At 37.2% G+C, this 25,806-nt stretch overlaps 2 protein-coding genes across 2 annotated transcripts in view; one reads left to right on the top strand and one right to left on the bottom strand.

Annotated features, from left to right (window-relative positions):
• The window catches only part of MZT1 (mitotic spindle organizing protein 1), a 20,724-nt gene extending 5,781 nt beyond the window's left edge, over nt 1-14,943 (top strand). The window contains exons 2-3 of the mRNA XM_041731083.1: nt 5,184-5,329; nt 13,187-14,943. Of these exons, the coding sequence (XP_041587017.1) occupies nt 5,184-5,329; nt 13,187-13,210 (170 nt within the window). The 3' untranslated portion in view covers nt 13,211-14,943. The remainder of the gene's footprint in view (nt 1-5,183; nt 5,330-13,186) is intronic.
• On the bottom strand, nt 8,143-8,592 carry LOC121476946 (short transmembrane mitochondrial protein 1-like). The gene has a single exon (XM_041731085.1). It carries the CDS (start codon nt 8,574-8,576, stop codon nt 8,433-8,435), a length of 144 nt encoding a protein of 47 aa, XP_041587019.1. The 5' UTR covers nt 8,577-8,592; the 3' UTR covers nt 8,143-8,432.
• Nucleotides 14,944-25,806: the final 10,863 nt, after the last annotated feature.

Genomic DNA, 25,806 nt, shown 5'->3' on the forward strand with positions numbered 1-25,806 from the left:
ACGGGTGTTCTGCCTCTTTCCGGGATCATTATATTATGCCGCAGGGGTCTTGTAAAAATGAAAATCTGATTGTCATACTTTCATTTTTATATTTTTTAGTAGCTTACCAAAGTTCTGAAATCTTCAAAGAGACTTAGTGAGTGTTCATGCCTGTCCTTTCTCGTATTTTACACCTGTGCTTTCCTTGCAATTACATTGCCTCCACATTTAGAACCTTTCAGATCTATGAATTTACCAAGTTCTCTTTAATGCAGGAATTTTTGCACAAGCTGTTTTTTTCACACTCACTCTCTTTGTACTTCTTAGCTCTGTGTTAGGTTGATTTCTCTTCATCCTTGAAGTGTAAGCTTACTTGTCACTTCTTCAGGCAAGTCTTTCCTAAACACTTGTCTTTCACAACTATGTAAGATGCCCTTATAATTTGTTTTGGAGGTATGCTTTTCTTTCTTTATTTCCCTTTTGACTAGGATCAGTTATTACTTTAATATCTATTTCTCCTAGACAGTAATTCCATGAGTATTGGGACCATATCTGTCGTTTTTCACAATTGTATTTCCAACAGTAACATGGCTCAAAATACATATAAGTATCAATTATGTAGTAGGCACCACAGAAGTACTTATTACAGATAGGTTATGAAGTTAGGAGGTAAAGATCAACATAGATTTTATAAGAAAGCTTAAAGGAAAGAAATAGTCCTGAGATGGACCTGAGAGAGAGTATGGAATTACATGGGGAGAAGAGAAAAGGCAGAGGAGAAAAGCATGAACTAAGGCATGAAATCAGAAATAAACAGTATTTATAGAACAGGGTCTGTCATGCAGAGAAAACTGGTGAGAATTTGTCAGGAATAGTTGATGATGGTGCTCATGTTGGTAATGTTGGAGAGTTGGGAGTAGGGTCAGAGTACCTGCTTTCATTTTTCTTGGTGCATAACAAACCATCCCAAACTTCTTGGCACAAAACAACAAGTACTTGTCTCTCTCAGTTCTATATGGTGGCCTGGCTTATCTTGGTAATTCTCATTGAAGGTCTCTAATGCATTGCAGTTAGTGCTGAATCTAGAGTCATCCCAAAGCTTTCTCACTCACATATCTTCTAGTTGACACGTTATCTGGGCTTGCAGCAGGGGCTGTTGTGGGTTTCTTCTCACTTGGTGGCTAGGGTGCAAGAGAGAGTGCTTCAAGAGATTGCCAGGAGGAAGCCATATTACCTTCTCAAGCCTAGTATCAGAAGTCATGCAGTGTCACTATTGGGAGATACAGCTTGTGAGCCCTGAGCCTACTTGAACAGTCTTGCTCTATAGGCTGAGAAGGCAAGGCCTTCCTCCTGCGGTTTCTCAAGGGTGTATTTACGGTGAACAACTTGAGGGATGAGGTAACATCTACTTCCAGATAAAGAGCAAGTTTACTAACTTGCTTACTATTAAAGTAGGGATTTCCTAAGCTCACTGTTCTTCAGCTGTGAATATAGTCTGTCAATATAATGTACTCTTACTATGTCAAAGGCAGAAAGCTGCCTGGTCATTTCAGTGTTTGATGAAAAAGAATTCATAAGAATCAACACTTTTCTTCTAATTTTAAAGTCTTAGCGAAAGAAAACAGTACGTTAACACGCCAAGGAATAGTTATATGAAATTAACATCATCCTTAACATTAGTGTTAAAAGCATTTCTTTCACTTATTTATTTTTTAACCACTGATACAAAAGTTTTAGCAAATAATGCAGGATAAAAAAAGAAAAAGACTGTTAGGAAGGACATGAAACTATTATTTGTAGGTAAAATGATTATCTAATTGGAAAACAGAAGAGAATTAACTAAAAGACATCAGTAGGATTTGTTAAGATGGCTGGCTACAAAATAAAAATAAGTATATTCTAGAATATCTACATTAATCACTTAGAATATACCAAAGCAAGGTAGAATGCATTTATGAAAACAAAACTAAAAATTAAAGAAATTGGTGATTCACTATCAAAATTGATGATGATTGAGCACTTGGCTAAAACTTTCTGCTCCAAGCATATAAAAATAACAGGAAATACTAAAATGCAATTATCAGCACAGCCATGTTCAAGAAAGCAAAAATCTCCTGCTTAGAAAGAGAAAGGTTTTCCCCAAAGAGAGGAGCAGATGGGAACCACAGCAGGAGACTGGGAATGAAACCTGACAAAGCATGCTGCGCTGCTTGGGTGAAGCTGGGGCCCAGAAATGTGCCATCTGCCATGGCCAGGGATTGGGAAGTACCATCCACATGTCCTGTGTGCCTGGTTGAAGCTGGAGGCCAGAAATGTGCCATCTGCCATGGCCAGGGATTGGGAAGTACCATCCATGTGTCCTATGGGTCTGGAGCCAGTGTGCTTCCACCAGGTCTGATCCAGAGGGCTGAGACCAGTGTGAGACTACCTATCCCAAGAATGCTTCACCAATTGAGGACATCAAGAAAAATCTGTGGAAGATGAATTTCCAGCCAGAAATCTACTTAGCTACTAAGTAGCTAAGGTAGATACAAAACATAAGCAACACACACAAACATTGAAAAGAGAGAAGGTATTAGTAATAGCTCTTTTTGAGCACGAGATGCCAATGGACACAGCATTCTGAGTGTGTCTTGTAGTACTCACACTGATCCTATAAAGTAAGTACTTACTACTCCTATTTCACAAAATTGTAAAATAAAGGCACAGAAAGGTTACTTTGCCTACTAAGTAATGAAGGTGAAATTTGAACTCAAGTACTTTGGTTCTAGAGAGCAGACTCTTAACCACTCTCTTTTGCTGCATGCATATACTTAAAATAGAAAACACACATTTCAAAAATAGCCAGTGACAAGCGTGTAGCTTCAAATAGGTAAAAGCAGAAACAACAGCTACAAAATGAGTGGTTATAAAAAAGCATTTAAGTATTGAACAAGCAGTTACTAGGGGGAAATAAGAAATCTCAAAATAGAGTTACTGAAATGAATTCAGCAGATAACAAGAACTACAGCCTGCATACAATTGAAGAGCAGTATTGATATGTTAGGATATCAAAAGTGAAGAAGTGAAATGGAAAGGGCTGTCAGCTTTCAGCCAAGATGAAGTAACAGAAACTGGATTTATTTACTCTCCTACCTGAAGAAGAAAAAAAACCAAAAAGCTCAGGCGGAATAATATTTTTAAAGACCCTGGACACCAGGTAGTAAAGGACAGTGATCCCAGACTGTAAATGAAAAGAACCCACAAGTTATCTGTTCTTGGTACCTTCCGAGAGTTACCAGGCATCACTGTGGTTGAGGGGTGCTATGAACCTAGGTAGAACCCAGTGGATCCCCTAAGTTAGCAGAAGGAATTTAGAGTCCAGAGAGACCAGAACAGGGATAATTTGCAAAACAGAATACTCAGGAGGGTCTTCCTTCAGTGGTGAGGAACTAAACAGGCATCTGATCCTGATTATATAAATTTTAAAAGACTCAAAAGGATCAAACTGCTTTCAGGTAACTGCATCTCATTCCAAACCCAAGAATATGTATATAAATATTAAAAATATAGAATGTATATAGAAATATAAAAATAGTAACCAACAAGGTAAAATTACAATGTCAAGCATCTAATAAAAAATTCTTAAGTATGTAAAGCCAGAAAATAACAACCCATGATAGAAAAATTCAATCAGTTGAAACAGACCTTAAGCTGACACATATGTTAGAATCAGCAAAACAAGGACATTGAACTGTCCTCCATGTGTTCAAAAGTTAAGTAGAGGCACGGAAGACATATTTTTTTAAAAAACTCAAAGCTCTAGAGATGTAAATGAATGTCTGATACGAATTTTTTTTTTTTTTAAAGAAGGAAAGAGGAAGGGCAGAAGGAGAAAAAGAATCTTAAGCAGGCTCCATGCCCAGTGTGGAAATGCAGGGCTGTCTCACAGCCCTGAGATCATAACCTGAACTGAAATCAAGAGTCTGATGCTTAACCGACTGAACCACCCAGGCACCCCTTGACTAAGATTTTTAAGTTCACTGAGAGAACGAAAGGGCTTATGAAAAGGAAAGATAACAGAATCTTTAACCTTCTACATGCTGATAAAAGTTAGTAATTAAAATTGTGGTTCTGACATAAGAGAAGCAACAAATGCATGGGTAAATGGGAATTTCCTGTGATAAAGGTGGCATTTTAGCTGAATAGTAGGAGAGATTATTCAATAAATAGTATTGAGGAAATGGGCTTATTTCAGGGAGATAAAGTTAAATCCTGTCTTCCACCTGAACTCCAGGGAGTTAAATCTTCAAGTGTTTATAGGCAGACGGGAAACAAACTTTGAAGTGATAGAAGGGAATCCTGGTATATAATTATAAAATCTTTGCATGGGGAATAACTTTCTAAGTATACTGCCAAGGGAAAATAATACAGGCAGCCATATATAATATGTTGACCATTGACTTAACAAATTCTAAACATGCTCTGGGGAATAACCACCATAAAACAAAATGTAATGGAGCCAGTGTATTTACATTCTGTGCTTCTCTTTGCTAGTGTTTCTTAGGTCAATTACTTTTATAAACTGCAATAAAATGAAGTACTACAAAAAAAAGTTAAAAAAATAAGCTTTCATTTTTTACTATTAGATTTCAACAGACGTGATTACTCTGTCAAATTGTAGAAGTTTCTAAGCACTTCAAGCCTTAAATATGTACATCACTGAGCATTGCACTTTTTGGAATTTATCCTAATGAAATAAAATATAGTTAGTATGTACAGATGTTTATCGCAGGATTATTTCAGTGGGGAAAACATGAGACCCTTAACTCCTAAATAGTAACTCCTAAATAGTAGAGTAGTTAAGTAATATAAGATGTTTTCATAAAATGGAATGTTATAAGACTAAATTATATTGTAAAAGCATACTAAAAATGGGGAAATGTTCATAATACTCCTCATTATGATGCATATATTTAAGATATTAAATGAGTTGAAGAATATAAATCAAAGTGTAAAAAGCAGTTATGTGGAGGGAGGTATAAGTGTATTTCTGATGCTAGGCTAAGTAAGAGAACAAGACAGTATTACATGATAATTTCAAAATCTAGGGATACTGTGCTAGTTTTTGGTACTTGCAATATTATATGAGTTAAAAACAATACTGTGTACGTATTTTTAAATGTAATTTTTTTTTTTTTTAATATCCTCTATATCTTTTTCAGTTCTGCTGGAAATTTCAAGAATTCTAAATACTGGCTTAGATATGGAAACTTTGTCTATTTGTGTACGGCTTTGTGAACAAGGAATTAACCCAGAAGCTTTATCGTCGGTTATTAAGGAACTTCGCAAGGCCACTGAAGCACTAAAGGTTAGAGATTTGTATGTTTATTCTAAGGAAAGATGCTTTATAGAAAATGGTGAGTGGAATTTATGTGGAAGAGCCTGCTTAAATGTGATTAAATTAGTTTCTGTCACCATCAGAAATTCTGAAAACCAGAGTCTTAGTAACGTATGTTCAGTTACAAGCATTGCTACTATCATGGACTACATTGTGTCTTCACAGAAGTCTCCAGCTGTGTTTAGAATTTTCCTAGTGTTGTAAGTAAAATTGTGTCTGTGCCCAAAAAGATACGTACCTGTGAATGTGACCTTATTTGGAAATTGTGTATCAGCAGGTATAATCAAATTAAGATGAGATAGTGGATTAATGACTGATGTCCTTATAAGACAAGGGAAATTTGGACAGAGATACACCAGGAGAGTACCATGTGGACACACAGACACAGACATTGCCTTGTGACAGTGGAGGCAGAGATTGCAATGGTAGCCAAGGATTGTTGGCAGCCATCAGAAGCTAGGAAGAAGCCAGGGGGAGGATCTTCTGCTAGAGCCTTCTGACGTCTTGATTTTGGATTTTTCGCCTTTAGAACTGTGAGAAAATAAATTCCTGTTTCAGTCCATTCAGTTTATGGTACCTGGTTGTGGCAGCCCTAGAAGTCTAATACAGATTTCACTATTAGAAAGTGGGGTGCTGTTGTAACAAATAGCTGCAAGTCAGGAAGTGGCTTTGGAATTAGGTAATGGGTAGAATTGGAAAATTTTACACACTTGATAGAAAAGGCCCAGTTTTCCTTGAAGAAAGTGTTGGTAGAACTTTGAACATTAAAGGCAGTTCTGGTAGGGGCTCAGAAAGGAGAAAAGAGCTTTAGAGAAAGCTTTGTCTTAGCGAATACATGTATCATGTTGAGCAGAATGTTGCTAGAAATAATGGACGTTAAAGGGGCTTCCGGTGAGATCTGATGAGGAACATACTGAACACCAGAGAGACGATTGTCCTTGCTGTAAAGTGACAATACCTGGCTGAATTATATTTTACTATTGGAAGAAAAATAAAACTTGTAAGTGATGAACTTGGATATTTAGTTGAAATTTCCTAACAAAGTATGGAAAGTAGCAAAGATTTCTCCTTGCTACTTAAATAAAAATGTAAGAGGAATGAGAAATCGAGGAAGGAACTGGTTAAAAAAAAGGAACCAGCAATTGATCTGGAAAATTCTCAGCCTTACCCAAAGAGCATACTCTGGAGAGAAAGCCCAGAGTGGTGGCTCTGGTGAGATGAAGTATATGATTCATAGATGTAGTCAACCATCTCTAACCCCAATAAAAGGGTCCCAGACAAAATGAAGGAAGGCTGGGATTCTGTACTTCCGGATTCTACAGGAAGGAAACTGGCCAGTAGGGCTACCTGGCTGTGAAGAAGTGTCTCTCCTTCAAGAAGAGGGAAGAAGGACACATAGTAGCTCTGAGATCTAAGACGAAGGGACTGCAGAGGCCAGTTGGCTGCACTGCTACCAGGGGCCCAGAGGACTATCTTTTTTTCAAATTCATACTCGCCATTTCTTAATTGCTCGCATTAGGAACAGGAAAGGTGTATTCCCTCTTGCTTCCAGACACTGATTTAAGATCTTGGATGATTTTATTTCCTTGTTTATGTAACTAACTCATCACAGATGCTGATACTCAAGTTAATCCTTCTGAAAACTTGTCCAAGGACAGACAACTTTTCTCTAGCCTTTTTTCTTTTCTTTGAGAAAGCAAAACTATATAATACATGTAATTTATCTAAGATTAAGTCAGTCCCCAGTAAGTTCCAGTGCTTTGGGTTGTTTTTGAGATTTTTTTTAAACTTTCTCATTAAATCTAACACAGAAAGGTAAACCAAACACATTTACACAGCAAAAATTTGTCATAAAGAGAATATCTGTAGAGTTCTCATGCCAGAGCCCTAAAGTTCCTTTGAGCTCCCCTATCACCTAGGCTGTCCTGCTCCCCCTTTCAATAACTACTGTTCTGATTTTTATGGTAGGAGCTTTCTTATTTTTAACAGTTTTACTGACTAAACATGGGTCTTTAAACACTGCAGTTTAATTTTGTAAAAGTTTTGAATTTGATGTAAACCAGGATCATAGAGGTCTTTATTGGGTTCTTCATTTTTTTTTTTTTTAATTTTTATTTATTTATGATAGTCACAGAGAGAGAGAGAGAGAGGCAGAGACACAGGCAGAGGGAGAAGCAGGCTCCATGCACCGGAAGCCTGACGTGGGATTCGATCCCGGGTCTCCAGGATCGCGCCCTGGGCCAAAGGCAGGCGCTAAACCGCTGCGCCACCCAGGGATCCCTGGTTCTTCATTTCACATTATGTTTGAGAGTGTTTTTTTTTTTTTTTAATATAGTTGACACATTAATGTTTCATTAGTTTCAGGTGTATGACTTAATGACTTGACAGGTTTGTATATTATGCTATCTGTTCATCCACAAGTGTAGCTGCCACTTGTCTGGTGATATCACTATTACAGTATTATTGACTGTGTTCCTTATGCTGTGCCTTTTATTCCTGTGACTTACTCATTCCATAACTGGAACCTATTTTTCCCTCTCACCTTCACCCAATTTGTTCAAACTCCTCTCCCTCCTCTTTGCAACCATTAGTTTCTTCTCTTTTTATAGATCTGATTTCCTCTTTATTTTGGGAGTTTGTGTGTGTGTGTGTGGGGGGGGGTGTTTGGATTCCATTTACGAGTAGAATTGTGAGGATGTGAGGTTTATGGTTTTTTTTTTTTTTATTTTATTTATTCATAAGAGACAGAGAGAGGCAGAGATGTCAGGAAGATTTTTTTTTTTGTCAGAGATTTTTTTTTTTTTTTTTTTTAAAGGTCACGTTTACTAATCTAGCACCATAATTCCAGTCAGGCCTTCTCAAGTGGCTGGGAGGAAGAAGGGATGAGGTGAGGAAGATGGAAAGGGTGGTTCTTAACTTCTGGCCCCATCTGTGCTCTCAGGCAAGGCAGGATCTAGCAAAGAGGAAAATGGTTGAGGCTGGAATTTAAAACAAAAGCTTCTGGTTCAGATGATAAGGAGGCCCTCAAGAACAGCAGAATCAATGTATCCAAAAGGCAGTGCTGGAATTCGCCTCATGAACTAGGGGGTTTCTTCTTGGCATCCAAGTCCTTTTTAATTTCTTCTAGTTTTTTAGCCACGTTTGGTATGTCATAGTTCTGAGCCAGATACATTCCAACCACGTTGCCAAAAGTAAATCCAAGCAGGAACTGGAGCATGGTGTCGGCGCGGAGGGCGGAGGCAGAGGGAGAAACAGGCTCCATGTAGGGAGCCTGACATGGGACTTGATCCCAGGTCTCCAGGATCAACACCCTGGGCTCAAGGCGCTGCTAAACCAATGAGCCACCTGGGCTGCCCTGTTTTTTGTTTTTTGTTTTTTGTTTTCAAGATTTATTTATTTGAGAGGGAGAGTGCATCCAAGCACATACATGAGCAGGGGGAGGTTCGAGAAAGAGGGAGAGAGAGAATGTTAAGCAGACTCTCTGAAGATCTCTGTTTTTAAAACCCTGAGATCTTGACCTGAGCCCAAACCAAGAGTCTGATGCTTACCCAGCTGAGCCACCCGGGCACCCCAGAGGTTTTTTTTTTTTTTTTTTTTTTTCATGTTGTATGTAGCTGTAATACAGTCCCTTTCACTGGAATAATCAATCATATCATGCTTTGTTGCACAAATATACCCCTGTTATCCTTTCTACTGTGAATGGATATTCAGGTACCACCAGGGTGGGACTATTAGAAATCTGCTGTGTGTGATCATAGTTGTTAATGACTCATGATACATATATATGCATGCATTTTTGTTGGTAAAGTTGCTTGGTTTTAGGTTATGTTTATCTTCAACTGGAATAGATAATGCCAGAGTTTTCTAAAATATTTGTGTCAATTTCTATTTCCACCAGCAGCATCTGAGTTTCTCTTCCTTTCTCCACATCTTTGCCAATATTTATTGTGTTTTTAATTTTAGTCATTTTGGTAATTGTGTATGAGTTTCTTATGTGCGTTTTTGTTTTGTTTGCATTTCTCCTAGTACCAATGAGGTGGAATGTGTTTTTACATGTTCTTTTGGTCATTTTCTTTTGCAAGGTACCTTTTCAAGTAGTTTGCCCATTTTTTTCTGGGTTGTCTATTTTTCCTTCCGTATTAGTAGTCTTAAATATTCTGAATGTGAACCTTTTGTTAAATGTTAAACTCTCAACCATGCTTTCATAGGACAGAGAAATAACTAAATATAATAAGAATATTACTTGCCTTTTATCAGTCTCTTTGCACTAACAGCTTTCTTTGCATTATTTCTTTAATGGTCACAGCAGTGATATGTACTGCTACTATGGTTAGTAGTTTACTGCTAAGGAAACTGAAGCTTATGGTGGCCAGCTTCTCCCAAGGACTTACTGAGACGTAGTTGAGCTGAGATTTAAACTTGGACTCTGGCTTCAGGTTGTTAACTGTAAGTTTTTACCTATAGTAAGTTCTAAAAAATAATCTGAGCCTGCTTTTTAAAAAAAGATGAAATGTGATTAGAACTAAGTTAATGGACTGTGGCATGGGAACATTCCCTGGCTTTGTATTCTCTCATAACTCTGTTGTTAAAAATAAAATGTAGTATCAGTCTTTGGTAAATTTCTGAAATTCTAGTGGAAGAGAATTTATTTAATAAACATCTTCCACAACTGCATGAATTTTTGTTATATTGGAATTGACAGAGAATAGGGAGGCAGAAGAGCATGAAGTTTTCATACTGTAATGCAGTTTGAGTACCATAAAGGAACCAGAGACAACCTAGTTAGCAGCAAGAGAAACTGAGAGAAGTATTTTGGCATAGCACTTACTTAGACAAAATAAAAGGCACAAAGCATTAGGATAGGAGTTTGAGAATTACCTACTTAACATAGCGTTCTTGCTTTCAACATGCTGGTTATTGCATAGTGAGAATAGTGGGCCATAGTGAGATATAGGAGGGAAAATAAATAATTAAGATAAAATTAAAAAGCATTGCCTAGTTGAATGGAAGAACGGTCTCACACAAAGCCTCTTTAAACACACTGCTCTATAAACAACAACCAGTATGCCAGTTTCTCAATAAAACCAGGCAGGGAGGAGAATCCTGAAAAGTTTCTAGCAAAGAGGAAAAATGTTAATTAGGACTTTTTTTTCTTTAAAGGGATTTTTGAAATCTGTACATAATTTTTATTTAAAAATGCTCAATTTTAAAATATTTAAATACCAAAATACAAAGAAGGATATAAATCGTTCAGAACCACCCAAGGGATAACCAGCAATACTTGGTGAACATCATTCTAGATGATACCATGCTACTTTAAAAATAAAAATATTACATTTAACTTTATGGATTAAAGAATAACCTTTCATAGGTTCCTTCTCTTTAAATTATAAATCTGCTTATTCTCTCTTGCCTGCTGTTATTGGGTTGGTATTGGGAGCTGCGTTGTGAGCTTTCCTTGACCATCCTTTACAGACTTAATAAAGCATATATGGTTTTCTCCTTTTTGGATGGTTGCTGGTAATTAATTTCATATTTTTTGTGTTTCTTTCAGTACTAAAAATAGGGTAAGAAAAAACTGTACCTGTTGTGTTCTTCTGCCTTTACTTAGAAAGCCTACTGATTAGAATTTCGTTATATGTACTTCTATTTTAGAATGTGTAAAATATAAATCAGGGACATCCTGAAATGTTGCAAGGAGCTGTGGGGTCTGAAACATCCAGTTTTTCCTTTAGTTAACAATGTAGAAAATTGCAACAATTTTTCTTTACTTGTTTTGTCTTTCTCACAGATTGTATATTGATACTGTTTAAATCAATTAGTAATCAAGTAGGTGGTTGTGTGTCACAGGATTAGGTCAACTTCTTAGCATCAGTAGATGTGTTATTTGTATGTGTCTCCCACAGGCTAAGTAGGACTGTTAATTAAGGTGCAGTTGTTAAAAGACATTTTTATGAATGATTCTTCTATAAAATACTGCATATTCGTATTGTCTCCTCTAGGCTAATACTGAAGTATAAGCAACATTTACATATTGTGATTTCAGGAATTCTGGGCAAAAACCTACTTTCCTGTGTCTTCTACTCTAAGGCTAGGGTACCTCAAATTGTACTTCTATTGGTGCATTTCATACTAATAATCCTTGCCCTTTCTCTTATATGATTACCAACACCTTAGAGTGAATGATGTGTCTCCTCACTGTAGGAGCATTTTGTACAGCACGAGGACACTGGAGCTGTAGAATTTGGAGTTGAGAGAGAAGTAAGGAAGGAGGGAATAAGCTTACACAGGAAAGCAAAGTGTGGGAGACAAGACTGCCGAAGTTGATTTTTCCCAGGAGCAATGTTTCGGATGTTTGGAAGGCTCTAATGGCAATTTGGTAACTGGAGTTTAGGATGCCAGTGCTGTCCTTCCAAACAGAAAGTAGTGCTGCATTCATATTAATAGGAATGCTTTACAAGGTTGATGGCTTGCATATTATAATTAGTTCAGGTGAAAATACTTCTTTCAATGTCTGCATCTTGGAGGAGAATCTCTACAATTAGTATGATAATGGAATGGGACTAGACAAATTCCATTAGAGTTAAGGTACTTTAATTTTTTCAAAACTCTAAAATTGTTTGCATTATTTCAAGTAGTCTTTGAAGTAGATGATTCTGAGAATGGGGTTAGGAAGAAGACAGAATGCCTAAAGGTATGCAGCTAGAGCAAATATAAGAACCTTTAAGGGGGTAGAAAAAAAAATTGAGAACAAAGGATATTTTTTTTCAAACTAATTTCTAATCTTTGTGAATAATAAAGCCAAAGAAGTGAAAGGCTAACTAGAATAGCCAACTATTGGACAAACATGGTAGGTTCTGCTAATGGCAAAGAGAGTGTTTCAGATTGAGTTAACTACAATTTTCCCAGCATGTTAAGGGATTTTCATGAAAGGTCTCTGAACTTAGACTAAACTTAAAAGCAAGTTTTAATTAAGAAGTGGAAATGTAAATGAATTAAAAGTTTACCATGTATTTCTGAAATTAAATTTATTTAAAGTCATCATTTTCATATTTAGCATTGAGAAAGTACTTGTTTAAATCCTTTTCTTTTAGAAATATGTATCAAGGGCACCTGGGTGGCTCTGTTAAACGTCTCTTGATTTCTGCTCAGGTCATGATCTCAAGTGTTGTGAGATGGAGATCCCCATTAGGCTCCACACTAAGCTAAGCCAGGAGTCTGCTGCTTTCCCTCTGCCCCTCCCGGAGCATGCATGCATGCTTGGTCTTTCTCTCTAAAATAAATCTTTAAAAAGAAAAAAAGTCTCAAATCATTTATTGATGAATTATATGGTGTCTACAAATTTCTGCAAAATAATCAGGGAAAGTATATGGTGATATAGGTGAAGAGAATTAGACATGTGTTCATTATTCCCTTTTGCCCCTTTTTTCCTCTGTCTTCTGACAGATCTTTTTCATTATTAATCGCCTTTTTACACTATAATGAAACATGCATAAACAGGCAAACCAACAAAGACTGGATAAGGTGGATACAGTGTGTGGAGAAGGTCTGCTTGGGTCTGTTTTTCAAGTAGCGGTGTATTTTTACATTAACTGTATTATTTAAGATGATGTGACAAATTTTCCACTGTCAGCCTAGCAGTCAGTTCAAAAGGTAGGTCTAATGTACTGCAAAGAGTGAAAAGCACTGCATTATCCTGATGAAAGTGGTTCGGTGTTTGTGGAGGAGGAATTGTTTGTTAATGACAGTGCAGTATTGACAAATAATTCTCCATGGTATCTCTTTTTTCATGGATTTATTATAATGAAACTTACTTTCTTGTTCTAGGCTGCTGAAAATACGACAAGCTGACTTTCTGGAGAAATCCTGATGAGATATGTCAAGCTCTTCAAGAGGATTTGAAGATTGCATTGTAGTCAAGAATGTACAATGAAATTACTGCATGCAGCAGTGTAGAAACATTTTCCTTTTTAAAAGAATTATAAAACCATAGCTTTATATAAATCAGTGGAAAATGGCTTACAGAGAGAACTATCAGATGTGTTTACATCACATCTTACTTTTTTTTAACAGCTCTAATGCATTGGCATTGCTGTATTCATATTTATGTATTCCTTATTTATAGCTCTGATAGCTTTAATTTTCTAAGCAGTCTGTCTATCAGATGTGCACATCTGCTGTGCCTGGTTGAAGTATAGTGGAACCCATCAGAAGTAATGTAGTAGTTATGACTTGTTGACATTTCCATTATAAAATTTAATTTTGAATTGTTTATGCAAAATAACCATAGATTTGTGTTGTATTGGGCTAAAAGTTGACAGAATTTCAGCCACCATTTATGAATTTTGATTTAGACTTACAACATATCAGAATCTGTTATAAGAGCACAGAAATTTGAAATGATTTGTTCTAATCTGCTCTTCTTTAACACAGAATATTTAGTTTTTTAAACAAAAGTTTATTTGTCACTTAGCAGTATGAACCAGATTGTTTTTGCATTGATTAAAAAATAAAACTTAGAAACTTAGATTTAAAAGTGGTAGTGCTTAGTATTGTCATTTGAATGAATCATTTAAATTTAATGAAAATATTGACAATATTTTTCTTTGAGTTTTATGCTCTACATATGACAGCCTAAAAAAAAAAAAAAACACATAATGAAACATTTCTGACATGCAAAATTCTTTGAAGTTTATTACATAAAAATAGTTTGAGTGTTTATCTAATAAATCCCTAAATAGGAAATCTCTTTCAACAAATACGATATTTTCTGAAGGAATAAATTTCCAGCCATTAAACAAAAGCTAAATAATCGAGTGTTCTGTATCAGGAATTATAAGTATTCCTTTCTAAGGTCACTTTGTCATTATTTTTTCCCTTAAAACTTTTAACTAATCAAAGTGGTGGTTCAAAGTAAATTTTAGAAAATGTAGGATAGTGTTAATTCTGTTCCTGTAGCAGAATCTTATTGGAATATTTTTCCCAAGGCTGATAGGATTTTAATCTGATTTTATTTTAGATTTTGTTAGCTTCCATTTAAATGATAGTATAAGCATTTACTCTTTAGCAGCATTTTTTTGTTCTTCAGACAAAGTAACACTATTATTTAAGTGACAACCTTCTGCACTATTATAAAAATCTAGTCTTGATTATTTTGACTGTAAGCACCTAGAATCTTTACCAAGGGCACTAGAAAGGTGTATTATTGGCAGACTTGGTTGGGAAACAATAACGACTTGTGATAAGTCATTTATTTGATAGTAAACACTGCAGATCCTGCATGTTGTTACTCATAAAATCATAAAGACATTTTTGTCAGGCTCCAAAATCGGTATATACTCTTAGGCCACAAGAGTTAATAGTTTTATTTATGGTTTTGTAGATTAAGTTATTTATGTTTGATACAGAGCAGGAAAATATATTGAGAAGGCCTATGGTTACAGAGAACTTCTTTAAGTGTTACATTTAAATGTAAACATATATTTTTAATGCATACTTAAGTACTATTTAACAAAATCAAAACAAATTGTAATACAATTGGCAGTGTTATGCATGTTGTCAGAAATAAAACCATTTTGGTGATACTGGCATGTACTTTTGATTTAATATATCCTTTGTGAACACAACTTTTGTTTCTGTAAATATTCTATAAATAGATAAATATTTAGAATGAAGATTATTTAAAGGCTCTATGATTTACAGTATAAAATTAAGCTAGAGGTATAAATTGCAATACATTTCTCCTGGTAGTGAGAGTAGATAGCTCTATTAACATTGCCCCAGACTTGAAAACAAGGTCGGCATTTCAGATAGGTGTCAGATCATATTTCTCATTACTTCAAGTAAGAGATTCCTTACATAGTGGGACATTACAAAGTTTTATACATAATCCATATTTAAAAGTTTTCTAAATACTCAATCAAGTATCAAGTTTTAAACATGTTTAAATCAATTAAACATAAAAACTCAGTTCCTCACACTGGCCACATTTTTTTGTAAAATATACACAACATATAATTTACCATTTTAACCATTTTTAAATTGTACAGGTGATAACAATAAGAACATTCACACTGTTCTGCCATCACCACTATCTAGAACTTTTTCATCATCCAAACTACCCATTAAGCAGTAACTTTCCTACTTTTCTACTTTCAACCCATTTTTCGAGGTAAACATCTTTCTACTTTCTGTTTCCGTGAATTTGACTATTCTGAGTACCTCCTATAAGTAGAATCATGCAGTATTGTCCTTTAGTGCCTCTTTTTCGCTTAGTATTATGTCTTCAAGATTCATCCATGTTGTATACCATGTAACAAAATTTCATTCCTTTTTAGAACTGAATAATGTTCCATAATATGCATTTGCCACATTTTGTTCACCCATTCACCCAGTGAATATTTGGGTTATTTCTGTCTTGGCTATTGTGAGTAATGTTGCTTTTAATATTGGTGTATAAATATCTGTTCAAGTGCCTGCATTTAATTCCTTTTTTTTTTTTTTTTTTTTAATTTTTTATTTATTTATGATAGTCACAGAGAGAGAGAGAGAGGCAGAGACACAGGCGGAGGGAGAAGCAGGCTCCATGCACCGGGAGCCTGATGTGGGATTCGATCCCGGGTCTCCAGGATCGCGCCCTGGGCCAAAGGCAGGCGCCAAACCGCTGCGCCACCCAGGGATCCCCCTGCATTTAATTCCTTTTGGTATATATCCAGAAGTAGAATTGCTATCATGTGGTTACTTTATAATTAAGTTTTTGAGGAACTGCCATGTAGTTGTACACAGTGACTGCCATTTTACATTCCCATCACCAGTGCGCAAGGGTTCCGGTTTTTTACATTCTTGCCTATCTTCTGTTTTTGCTTATATAATAGTCACTCTAGGTGTGAAGTGGTAACTAATTGTTTTAATTTTCATTTCCCTAATTGTTATTTTGACTATATTTTTATTTACTTCCTAGCTATTGTATATCTTTTGAGAGTGTCCATTCAATCCTTTGCCCAGTTTTGAGTTGTTTTTGTTTGTAGAATGGTGGAGTTCTTGATACGTTTTGGGATATTAATTGCTTATCAGATACATGATTTGCAAATATTTTTTCCCATTTTATGAGTTGTTTTTTCACTCTCTTGACTGTTCTTTGCAAAGATTTTAAAATTTTGATGAAGTCTAATTTAGTTTTTTTTTTTTTTCTTCTGATGCCTGTGGTTTTGCTCTCCTGCCAGAGGTGCCCCGGAATGCTGAGTTGACAGGTGGTAGGCCCCAGCACAGTGAGAGCCCTGCAGTTCTCACAGCCTCACCCTGAGGAAAGCACAGGAACTAGAAGACCATACTGCTAAGTACCTGGGCTCTGCAGTCAGATTCACCTGGTTTCCTGTTCTGGCTTAACGATTTGGGGCAAATTACTCCTCTGAGTTCCAGTGTCCTTCTCTGAATACTTGGGAAATTCATCCCTGCCACACTGACTGTGTGGAAAATATTTTGCCCAGGACCTGAAACACATTAAATGCTTATTTTTTGCACACACATTCCATTGGGTCAAGAGTGAAGGGCTATTTAAGAATTATGCATAAAACGAGGATAGTGGAGCAAACTCCGTGTCCATGAACAAATTTCTGATTTCCAGGTATACTTTGCACTTGGACTCTTTACCTCCTGTGATCTATAGGAGTTTCATTTACTGCCAGAGCTACTTTAACACCTTTCCCAAAGGTAGAGCCAAAATCCTTTAAGACCTCATAAATGACAGTTTGACTCTCTTTGTTAGGAAACTGTTCATGGGCTGATTCTCTTTTCCCAAAATCCATATGTTGAAGCCCTAAATCCCAATATTTTGGATGTGACTATATTTGGAGAGCCTTTAAAGAGGTGATTATATTAAAATGAGTCCTTTAGGGTGAGTCCTAATCCAGACCCACTGCTGTCATTGTAAGAGGAAATCTGGACACGCAGACCTGGGAGATGCACAAACATGGAGGAACTGAAGAGGGAGCAGAAGAGATCTGAAAGCCAAGGAGGAAGCCCTCAGAAGTAAGACCTCCAAAGACCTCAGTCTTGGATTTCTGACCTCTGGAACTGTAAAAGAATAGATCTTTTGATTAAGCCACCCAGTCTGTGGTACTTCGTTATAGCAGCTCTAGCAAACTAATATATCAGAATAAATATTTACAAAATACAGACAAAACATAGTTCTCACTTAGTAACTCCTGTAGACTGAGTAACTAATGGGAAGATGAAATAAACAAGTGTTTTATTTTTAAAGAACTAGATGGGGGGCAGCCTGGGTGGCTCAGTGGTTTAGCACCGCCTGCAGCCCAGGGTGTGATCCTGGAGACCCGAGATCGAGTCCCACGTCGGGCTCCTTGCATGGAGCCTGCTTCTCCCTCTGCCTGTGTCTCTGCCTCTCTGTCTCTCATGAATAAATAAAATCTTAAAAAAAAAAAAAAAAAAAAAAACTAGATGGGCTGCTGTAACTCCTCATTGGTAAAGAGGTTCTGTTCTCAGGCCTACTCAGAACTTTGCTGAAAACAGCCCAGAGGTCAGGCAGTTATTTGGAAAGCCAGAAATCTGAAAGAAGAAAGATTTTGGTTGATGATGTTCTGAAATAATGTATTTCTTATTTTTGAGATACTTTGACCTGTGGTTCTAGATACTGTCCCATTGAAGGTTACCATTTAAATTAGTAGAAATCTTTGTGAAAAATCTGTGTCTTATTTGGCAGAAATGTGTATCCTGCTTAGCACTGAAACCCATATAAGTAATGGAAATTGGTTGAATCATTTATATGCAAGCAGCTTCAGCAGTCAGATGTGAATTGTATCACTGAGAAATCAAAATGGTAGTCCATTGTGGATTAAGACCTCACAGAAGGAAATGGATTAATATAAAAGTACCTTGATACTCACCAATGGCAAGAGTGTTTTTATATTTTTAGATAAATTCCATAAAATAAAATTTTTACAGAACAAAAAATGGATTTATTTTTACAAAATCTTTAATCACATGAGTCAAACATTTTTAATGCAAGCAAAATGATTTCTGTGCCTATTGTAAAAACTGAGCTGTCCGTTACTTTTATAGAAATTACTGTCAAGAGGGAATCCTTGATAGAAACTAAGTGGAGAAAGGATTTGCAAGTGAGGACTAAAAAGAAGGCATTCAGTCTAGAAAAAGACTTGTTTGCACGTTTTTGCTGGTAAACCAGTAAGTATTCGTTCTTGCATTGGCTTGGTAGTATCAATCCATTTTAGTTATTTGTGGGTTCTCCAGAGAGCCCTGAGTCCTTCCATCAGCACCCCTGCCTTGCCGAGATCAGGCCCACAGGGTTACCTTCAAGATGTTGTCTCACTGTGTGGAATTTTGTAAATTCTATAGGGAATTTTAATTTTTTTTTGAATTGTAATTTACTGAAATTTCTAACACTTCTACAAAGAGGAGAAAACTAGCAATACAATGTTAGAAAAGAAGCTAATGCATTGTGTAGGTGCAGAAAGAAAATCAGGAAATCACAGTATATTATTCTGGCTGAAATGGAAAGTTCTGTATGAGGAAGAGAGGAGAGGGTTTGAAAAGGCAGGCTCAGGCCAGATTATGAACATCCTTGAACAAATTTGACTTTTATTCCATAGACAGCAAAGAAAGGAAGAGACCTGGTTTAGCTCTGTTCTAGGACTTGCTTTGCAAGTGAATTAAGAGCAGGATGGATTGGAGTAGGAAGAAACTAGAAGCAGAGACTTGGAGGCTACTAGAGTAACCCAAACCTAAGTGCTCAATCAGGATAGATTGGAGAGACATTACAAAAGAAAAACACTTGGGATTTAATGGCAAGTTATGGGGAACACAGAGAAGAAAGTAGGGTGACTGAGTTTTTAACCAGGATACCAAAGATTAAGTATCAGTAAATGGAATCTAGGGGTTCCTGGGTGGCTCAGTTGGTTAAGTGTCCAACTCTTGATTTCAGCTCAGGTCTGAGGGGTTGTGAGTTCAAGTCCCGAGTTGGTCTGGGCATGGACCCTACTTTAAGAATCTGGTTTTACTCAAAAAGTGAGTTTTATTTTATTTTAGAAATATTATATTGAGCATATATTAAATCCCACCCTTGCCTACTCTCCGAATTTCCCTTACTGACTCCATTTTTTTCTCACAGCAGTTAAACTTTAATACAACTTACTTCTATTTATTGACTATTGGTCTATCTCCCTCTACCTGAAAAATCTGCACAAGGCAAGGGATATTTTTTGGTTTTGTTCATTTATGTTTTTCAAGTATCTTGAACAGTGCTTGGTACATTATAAGTGCTCAAAATTATGTATTAGGTGAATGCATGCATGGGCAGAGTTGACATCCAAGAGAATTTCTACCGTGTAATTGAAAAATAATAACTAACACTGAAAACTTCTATGTGCATGACATTGTTTTGAGTGCTTTACTTATATCACATTGCTTACAGCTACCTTAAGGAATAGATAGCATCATCCCATTGTAGATAAGGAGACTAAAGCACAGAGTGGTAATGAAATAGATTTATCAGGCAAGTGGTAGAGCTGGGATTCAAACCTAGGTAAATTGGCTGTAGTGCCCCTTGCTCTACATCACCAACTCATGGGATGAAGGAGCAAAATGGGAGAAGGGACTGAAAGAGCTTGGAATCAGTTGCCCAAAAGTAGTAGTTGACACTCTGGAAGTAGATGTTGAGAGTATAATAAAAGACTAATGATAGGGGCAGCTGGGTGGCTCATGCCCTTTGGCTCATGATCCTGGGGTCCTGGGATCGAGTTCCCTGCATGGAGCCTGGTTCTCCCTCTGCCTATGTCTCTGCCTCTCTCTCTGTCTCTCATGAATAAATAATAAATAAAAATATCTTTAAAAAAATTAATGATAGATGCTTACCCTGCCTAGAATTGCCCTGTTCTTTTCCTAATGCTACCGCTGGTGTTGCTGAACTGGTGAATTTTTGTGGCATCTTGCAGATGTATGTTGTTGTCTTTTAATTAGGACAAAATAAATAACAGATTAAAGCCATTCACTTTCCAGAAGTACTGTATTTAGGAAACCCAGTACTAGCAAAAAATAAATCTTGTTTTATGAAATTCAGTGTTGGGCTCATATACACCAAGTTGAAGTGTTTTAAGTGTTACAGGAAAGATGGTACATCTGACAGCTCTAAATAGCAGCCACAGGAAATGTATCTATTGACCAGTAACACCATGTCCTTTAGCGCAGAATACTGGGGCATCTTGTGGGTCTCCCATAGCTGAATGGAAATACAGGCATGTTATATCAGAAACCGTCCACATTATCACCTCTAGCTACTAAAAGCAATAAATCGCGAGATACATACTTGGTGAGTTACATCAAAAGCCTTTAAAAAGATTATTCTGACAAATGAGGGTCGATGGAAGATGGGGGGAGATGAGATAAATGGATGATGGATGTTAAGGAGGGCACTTGTTATGATGAGTACCAGGTGTTGTATGTATGTAAGTGATGAATCACAAAATAAAATTTTAAAAAAATGATTGTTCTGATAATTATGCTTTCAAGGAGTAATGTTGGGAAACTGTTTAATTTGTTAAATATTTCGAGTCTATCTGCTCTCCCTCCAACAAACACCCTTTTCATTTTAACAGCTACACTTTATACTTGAATATGCTGACTGCTATGCATGGAAATATCTAAATAGACTAATATAAATTTCATAAAAAACAATGACTGCTCTGAAAGGAAACAGAATTTGTGGTTTCTTTCCTTAATTCTAATTTGTATTTACTAGTCATAAGATATCTGATCTACCACCAGGAAAGCATGGAGAACGACAATGGAAATTGACCTGCTGGTGGGAAGATCATGCTATGTTTTAAGAGGTAGATGATCATGATTCAGCAATTCAGGAAACTCATAAGTCAAGGACACTTAACTGTGCCTCTCTAGGTGTCTGTTTCTTCAGTTGTATCATGTGAGTTTTGGCCTAGAATCTCCAGATCTGTGCCCCCAAAGTTTACATTTCCTGTGACATCTTCATGATTTTTACCGCATGTAGATGCCACCGTACTATTATTTATAAACCTCTTTCTTTAAATAGACTTACTTAAAATCCAAATACACTTACTTTTAAAATAAAAACTACAAGGCTACTAGCATGGAAACAGCATCATTTGCCATAGCTAGAAAGTATCTATAAAAAAAATTACTATGAAAAATAAACATACGCTTACAACATTGCTAAATACTGTCTTTAGAATCTGTGATTCTGAGACCTGCTCTTTCTTTCACAGATGAACAAGTCTTAGCAACATAGAACTGGGTTATCAGAAGGATTATGAGAGCTTGGAAAAGGAATTAACTTCTTCACCATGGCATTTATTGCATTTCGAGTGTAATTGACCCATGTACCACCCTCTTTGGTACCCATCTTACATTTTGGCAAGCCACTATCTTAAAACACCCCCAAGATTCCTTTTTGCTTTAATATTCATAAAGTGTAATAGAAAGATCAGGCTTTAGGAACAGACAGGCTTGATTTGTTGTCCACTCTCCAAGTGTCAGTTATCTGTAGGATAAAGATAGGATATATCTCAGCGTTATGAAGATTAAGTGGAGATATATAAAACCCATAGCATATCTGGCACATAGTAGAAACTCAATAAGTGTTAATCTTCACTTCAGGGACGCCTGGGTGGCTCAGCCATGAGTGTCTGCTTTTGGCTCAGGGTGTGATCCCGGAGTACCAATCGAGTCCCGCATGGAGACTCCCTGTGGAGAGCCTGCCTCACCCTCTGCCTGTGTTTCTGCTTCTCTCTGTGTCTTTCATGAATAAATAAATAAAACCTAAAAAAAAAAACTTCACTTAATATTTTGTATTAATTGGACTTATCTAACCACTTAATTTCAGGAATGGCCCATTAATTCTGAAAAGACTTTAATTCAAAATGCACCTTTTTCTCACCAATGGAATCAGACCTCATGCTTTCATAAATTCTAATTTTATATACTCTTTTTTGAAACATAGACAAAATATGTTTAAATACAAGCATATACTATGTTTATGTTGACCTTAGAAGAACAAAAGAGCCAGTTATTTTATCAGTAAACTGAGGGTTTTTTTTGCAATAACAGAGGAATTGCAATTCGGGACAAGCAAACTATGGTGAATTATAGGCAAGCCTGGAGAACAGGGGAGAGGAGTATACATTTTTAGGGGAAAGAAGGAACTTGGGAGGGACTCCCGGGGCTTCTCCTTGGTTGAACCCGCTGGCAATTTCTTACCGGCTACACTGGACAGAGAGAAATTCTTCCCTTCCTCCTGATGCAGGGTAAGTTTCCTATTTGGGAATGCAAGGTATGCTTCCTATGGCAAGTGGTAGTGGTAGAGTGAAAGCTCCTCCTTTTGGACTTCCTGACTCCATTTTAAATTGTTTTCTCTCTTAAGATTTTATTTTTAAGTAATATCTAGACACAATGTGGGGCTCGAACTCACAAGCCCGGCATCAAGAGGCCGTTTGCATTCTCTATCGACTCAGCCAGGTAGGCTCCCCTTAAGTGATGTTTTCTCTGTTTATTTTCACATTTATACAGGGAGGAAAATCAAGACATCCTACCAACAAAAACAAAAGATTAATATGTAGCTAAATTTTACTGTAAAGACTTGCATAGCTGATTAGTGAAAGGGGCCCATGGGGATGAGAATGTTTTGAGAGAAGAAGCAGGATTATGAATAATTTCAAAATCTCTCTTTTCCACATAAAAAGAGCTCATGGTTCCCACTTGCTTCTGATAAACCCAATGGGGATATCAGTGATCTTTGTTCCTACTGAACACAGAGAACCGTCTTGTAAAATCAGAGCAAACAGCTGGCTAAAGGAAACCTTTCTGGGAAGTCTGCTCCTAGAACGCGGTGGAGGAGGAGGAGGGACACCCAGGGTGGGAGAGCGCTGGAAGGTTTAATCTGAGCCCTGCATGTAGGCCACCCCAGCTCTCATCTGGCTTCACCCAATATAGGCAGAAGGGACTTTATCAATTAGGGCCATGTTCAGAGAGAAAGAAAGAGAGAAAAAAGCATTTTGCATGGCACTAAGACAAAAGCGCTTTGGTTTCACAAAGATGACACTATCTGCTGTGCTGCTCTCAGGCTGAAAGGCTGCTCGGCAAGGACCCTGGGGGCCCGCAGTCTCAGGAAAAACTGGTGTGGGCCTGACCTTTCAAGACAGCAGCCACTAGCATGACTCAGATACGAAGAAGGCTGTCGTGATGGATTGTTATGACTCCCGCACTGTCACTTTCATCAGTTCAGAAAGGTTTGAGAACCTATGTTGGGATTTAGCAGTAAATCTGGTTAACAAGGGAGCCCCTAAGGAAAACAACGTGTGGCGGAGAAAAGATGTTTCTCCCCTGGGATTTCTCCAGTCTTTCCTTCTCTCATTTGCAGTATTGTGTGCTGTCTTTCTCGTTTCTCTTGCAAACTCAGGTCGGCACAAAGGAATCCATACTAAGTAAGATGTTGCTGATAATGTGTCCCCCCTCCCTGGGGAAAGCCAAGATCTAGAAGTATGATCTAACCTGAAGGAATGTAGCCAGCTAGACATCACGGGGCAGCAGAGGAGCGAGGATGATTGGCATCTGGAGAGTTTTGAAGGTCCTTGGCTCCCTTTGACTGCTGGACCCAGCATTCCCCTCAGCAATCTGCTGTAAGGCCAGCTCTTTAGTACTGGCAGAGGCCCTCCTCACCACCTGTGAGTAATAAAAACTGAAGATGGAGCACTAGCTCCCTTTGGCTCTGCTTTCATACCTTGTCCTCAGTTTCTCATTTCCAATGTAATTTACTTCTCCTCCTGGTTAACTCTCCAACACTCAGCTCTCAAACAGCATGAGCATTTTTCACAATCCAGTGGGATAGGTAGATCCTAAGCAAATAAGTGGAATCCAGTCTGCACTGCCCTGGAAGCAAGGTAGGAACCAAGTACCATTCCCACTAGTACCAATACCAACTGGAGCTGTCCTTTCATGTACTGTTCTAATGCATCAAACAGATTTCACAGCGTGGTTGAATTATCAAGCCCCACCCCGCAAGGAGGGATGGTTGTTATAACTCTTGTATCTCTCAAAAAATTATTGTATTATTAAGTATTTGATACATAGAGTCTATAAAGAATAATTGTATATCCTCTCCACAGATAAAGACATTTTAACAACTTTATTCTCTCCTAACCAAAGTCTATTTTAGGATTGTTCAATGAATCAATAATCATATCTTTAAATTGAAGCCCTTATTCACAGTATGTCTCAGATCCCCTCACTTTTCTCTATCTATATATAGTTAAATGTTGACACCAACTTATGAAAAATCAATCCCGTGTCCCTTGGGGGCCATCTCACTCTCAAGAAAATTCCTGCTCTCAATCCTTGAATTCTAGCACCTATCATTATATATAGCATATAGTGAGTGCTCAATACATCTTTACCAAATGCATGACAGAACAATGGTACATCGGTGACAGTAATGTCCACCTGAAATCTTTCTGCGACAGTTATTAGTATTCTTTTTCCAAAAAGATCCCGAGAAAGCCTATTGTTGAATGCTGTATGCCATCACTGAACCTGGACATGTCATTGCTCTTATTTTAGGTTTATGTTCCTTCTATGTCTCAAGAATTCCCTGGCTTCATGGTCAAATGGAATTACCATAAAACTTTGGAGCTATACCTTCTACAAGCTTATTTGGCAGAAGCAAGAAAATTCTGCTCTCCTCTATTTCACCCTTGAAACAGACTGTAAAGTTCAAGAGAGCAAGCATGGTCTCTAATCTGGTGCCTGGAACATGAGTAGATGCTCAATAAAAAGTTTGCAAATGGAATAATTAAGTGCTTCCATTTGATTCTTTCTTGATGTCAGGGCAGGCTACAGACTCACGTCCTATACATTCTGGGGGAAATGGAAAAGAACTAAGAGTTTTGTACCTTCTGTATGTCAGTCATCAGGCTGGATAACATACATAGATTACTTCATACAATTTTTACAGCAACCTCATGATGAAGGTATTCCAATTTTACAGGTAAAGAAACTGAGGCCCAAAGGGATCTGTCATGAAATAAATATGTACACATGAAATTCTTCTCTCTTTTAGAATATCCGTTCTCTTCCTATTGCTTGATCAAATCACACCCAACCGTCAAGAATGTTGAAGTACATTCTCCACGGGTGTCTTGTGTTTTTGTCCATCTTCTGAGTAAAGGCACTGGCAACTTTTGGTCTGGGCTATTTTTTTTAAGAATGTATAGCATACAGCCTTGAATAGAGAGAGCATCTCCCTCTGAGAGAAGACGAATTTGTTTTCTGACCAGGTTAATAAAGATAATGTTTCCTTCCAGGGTAGATTGGACAGGTTTGCTAACAGCCCCTTTAGAAGATTGGGGTTTCCTTATCTCAGGGTTCCTCAGCTGTGATACAAACCCATA

Source organism: Vulpes lagopus, chromosome 16 (assembly GCF_018345385.1).
Source record: "Vulpes lagopus strain Blue_001 chromosome 16, ASM1834538v1, whole genome shotgun sequence".
Taxonomy (NCBI): domain Eukaryota; kingdom Metazoa; phylum Chordata; class Mammalia; order Carnivora; family Canidae; genus Vulpes; species Vulpes lagopus.

Bases quoted from the DNA above. Each gene is read 5' to 3' on its own strand.
- LOC121476946 (XM_041731085.1), bottom strand. From the start codon at position 8,576: ATGCTCCAGTTCCTGCTTGGATTTACTTTTGGCAACGTGGTTGGAATG.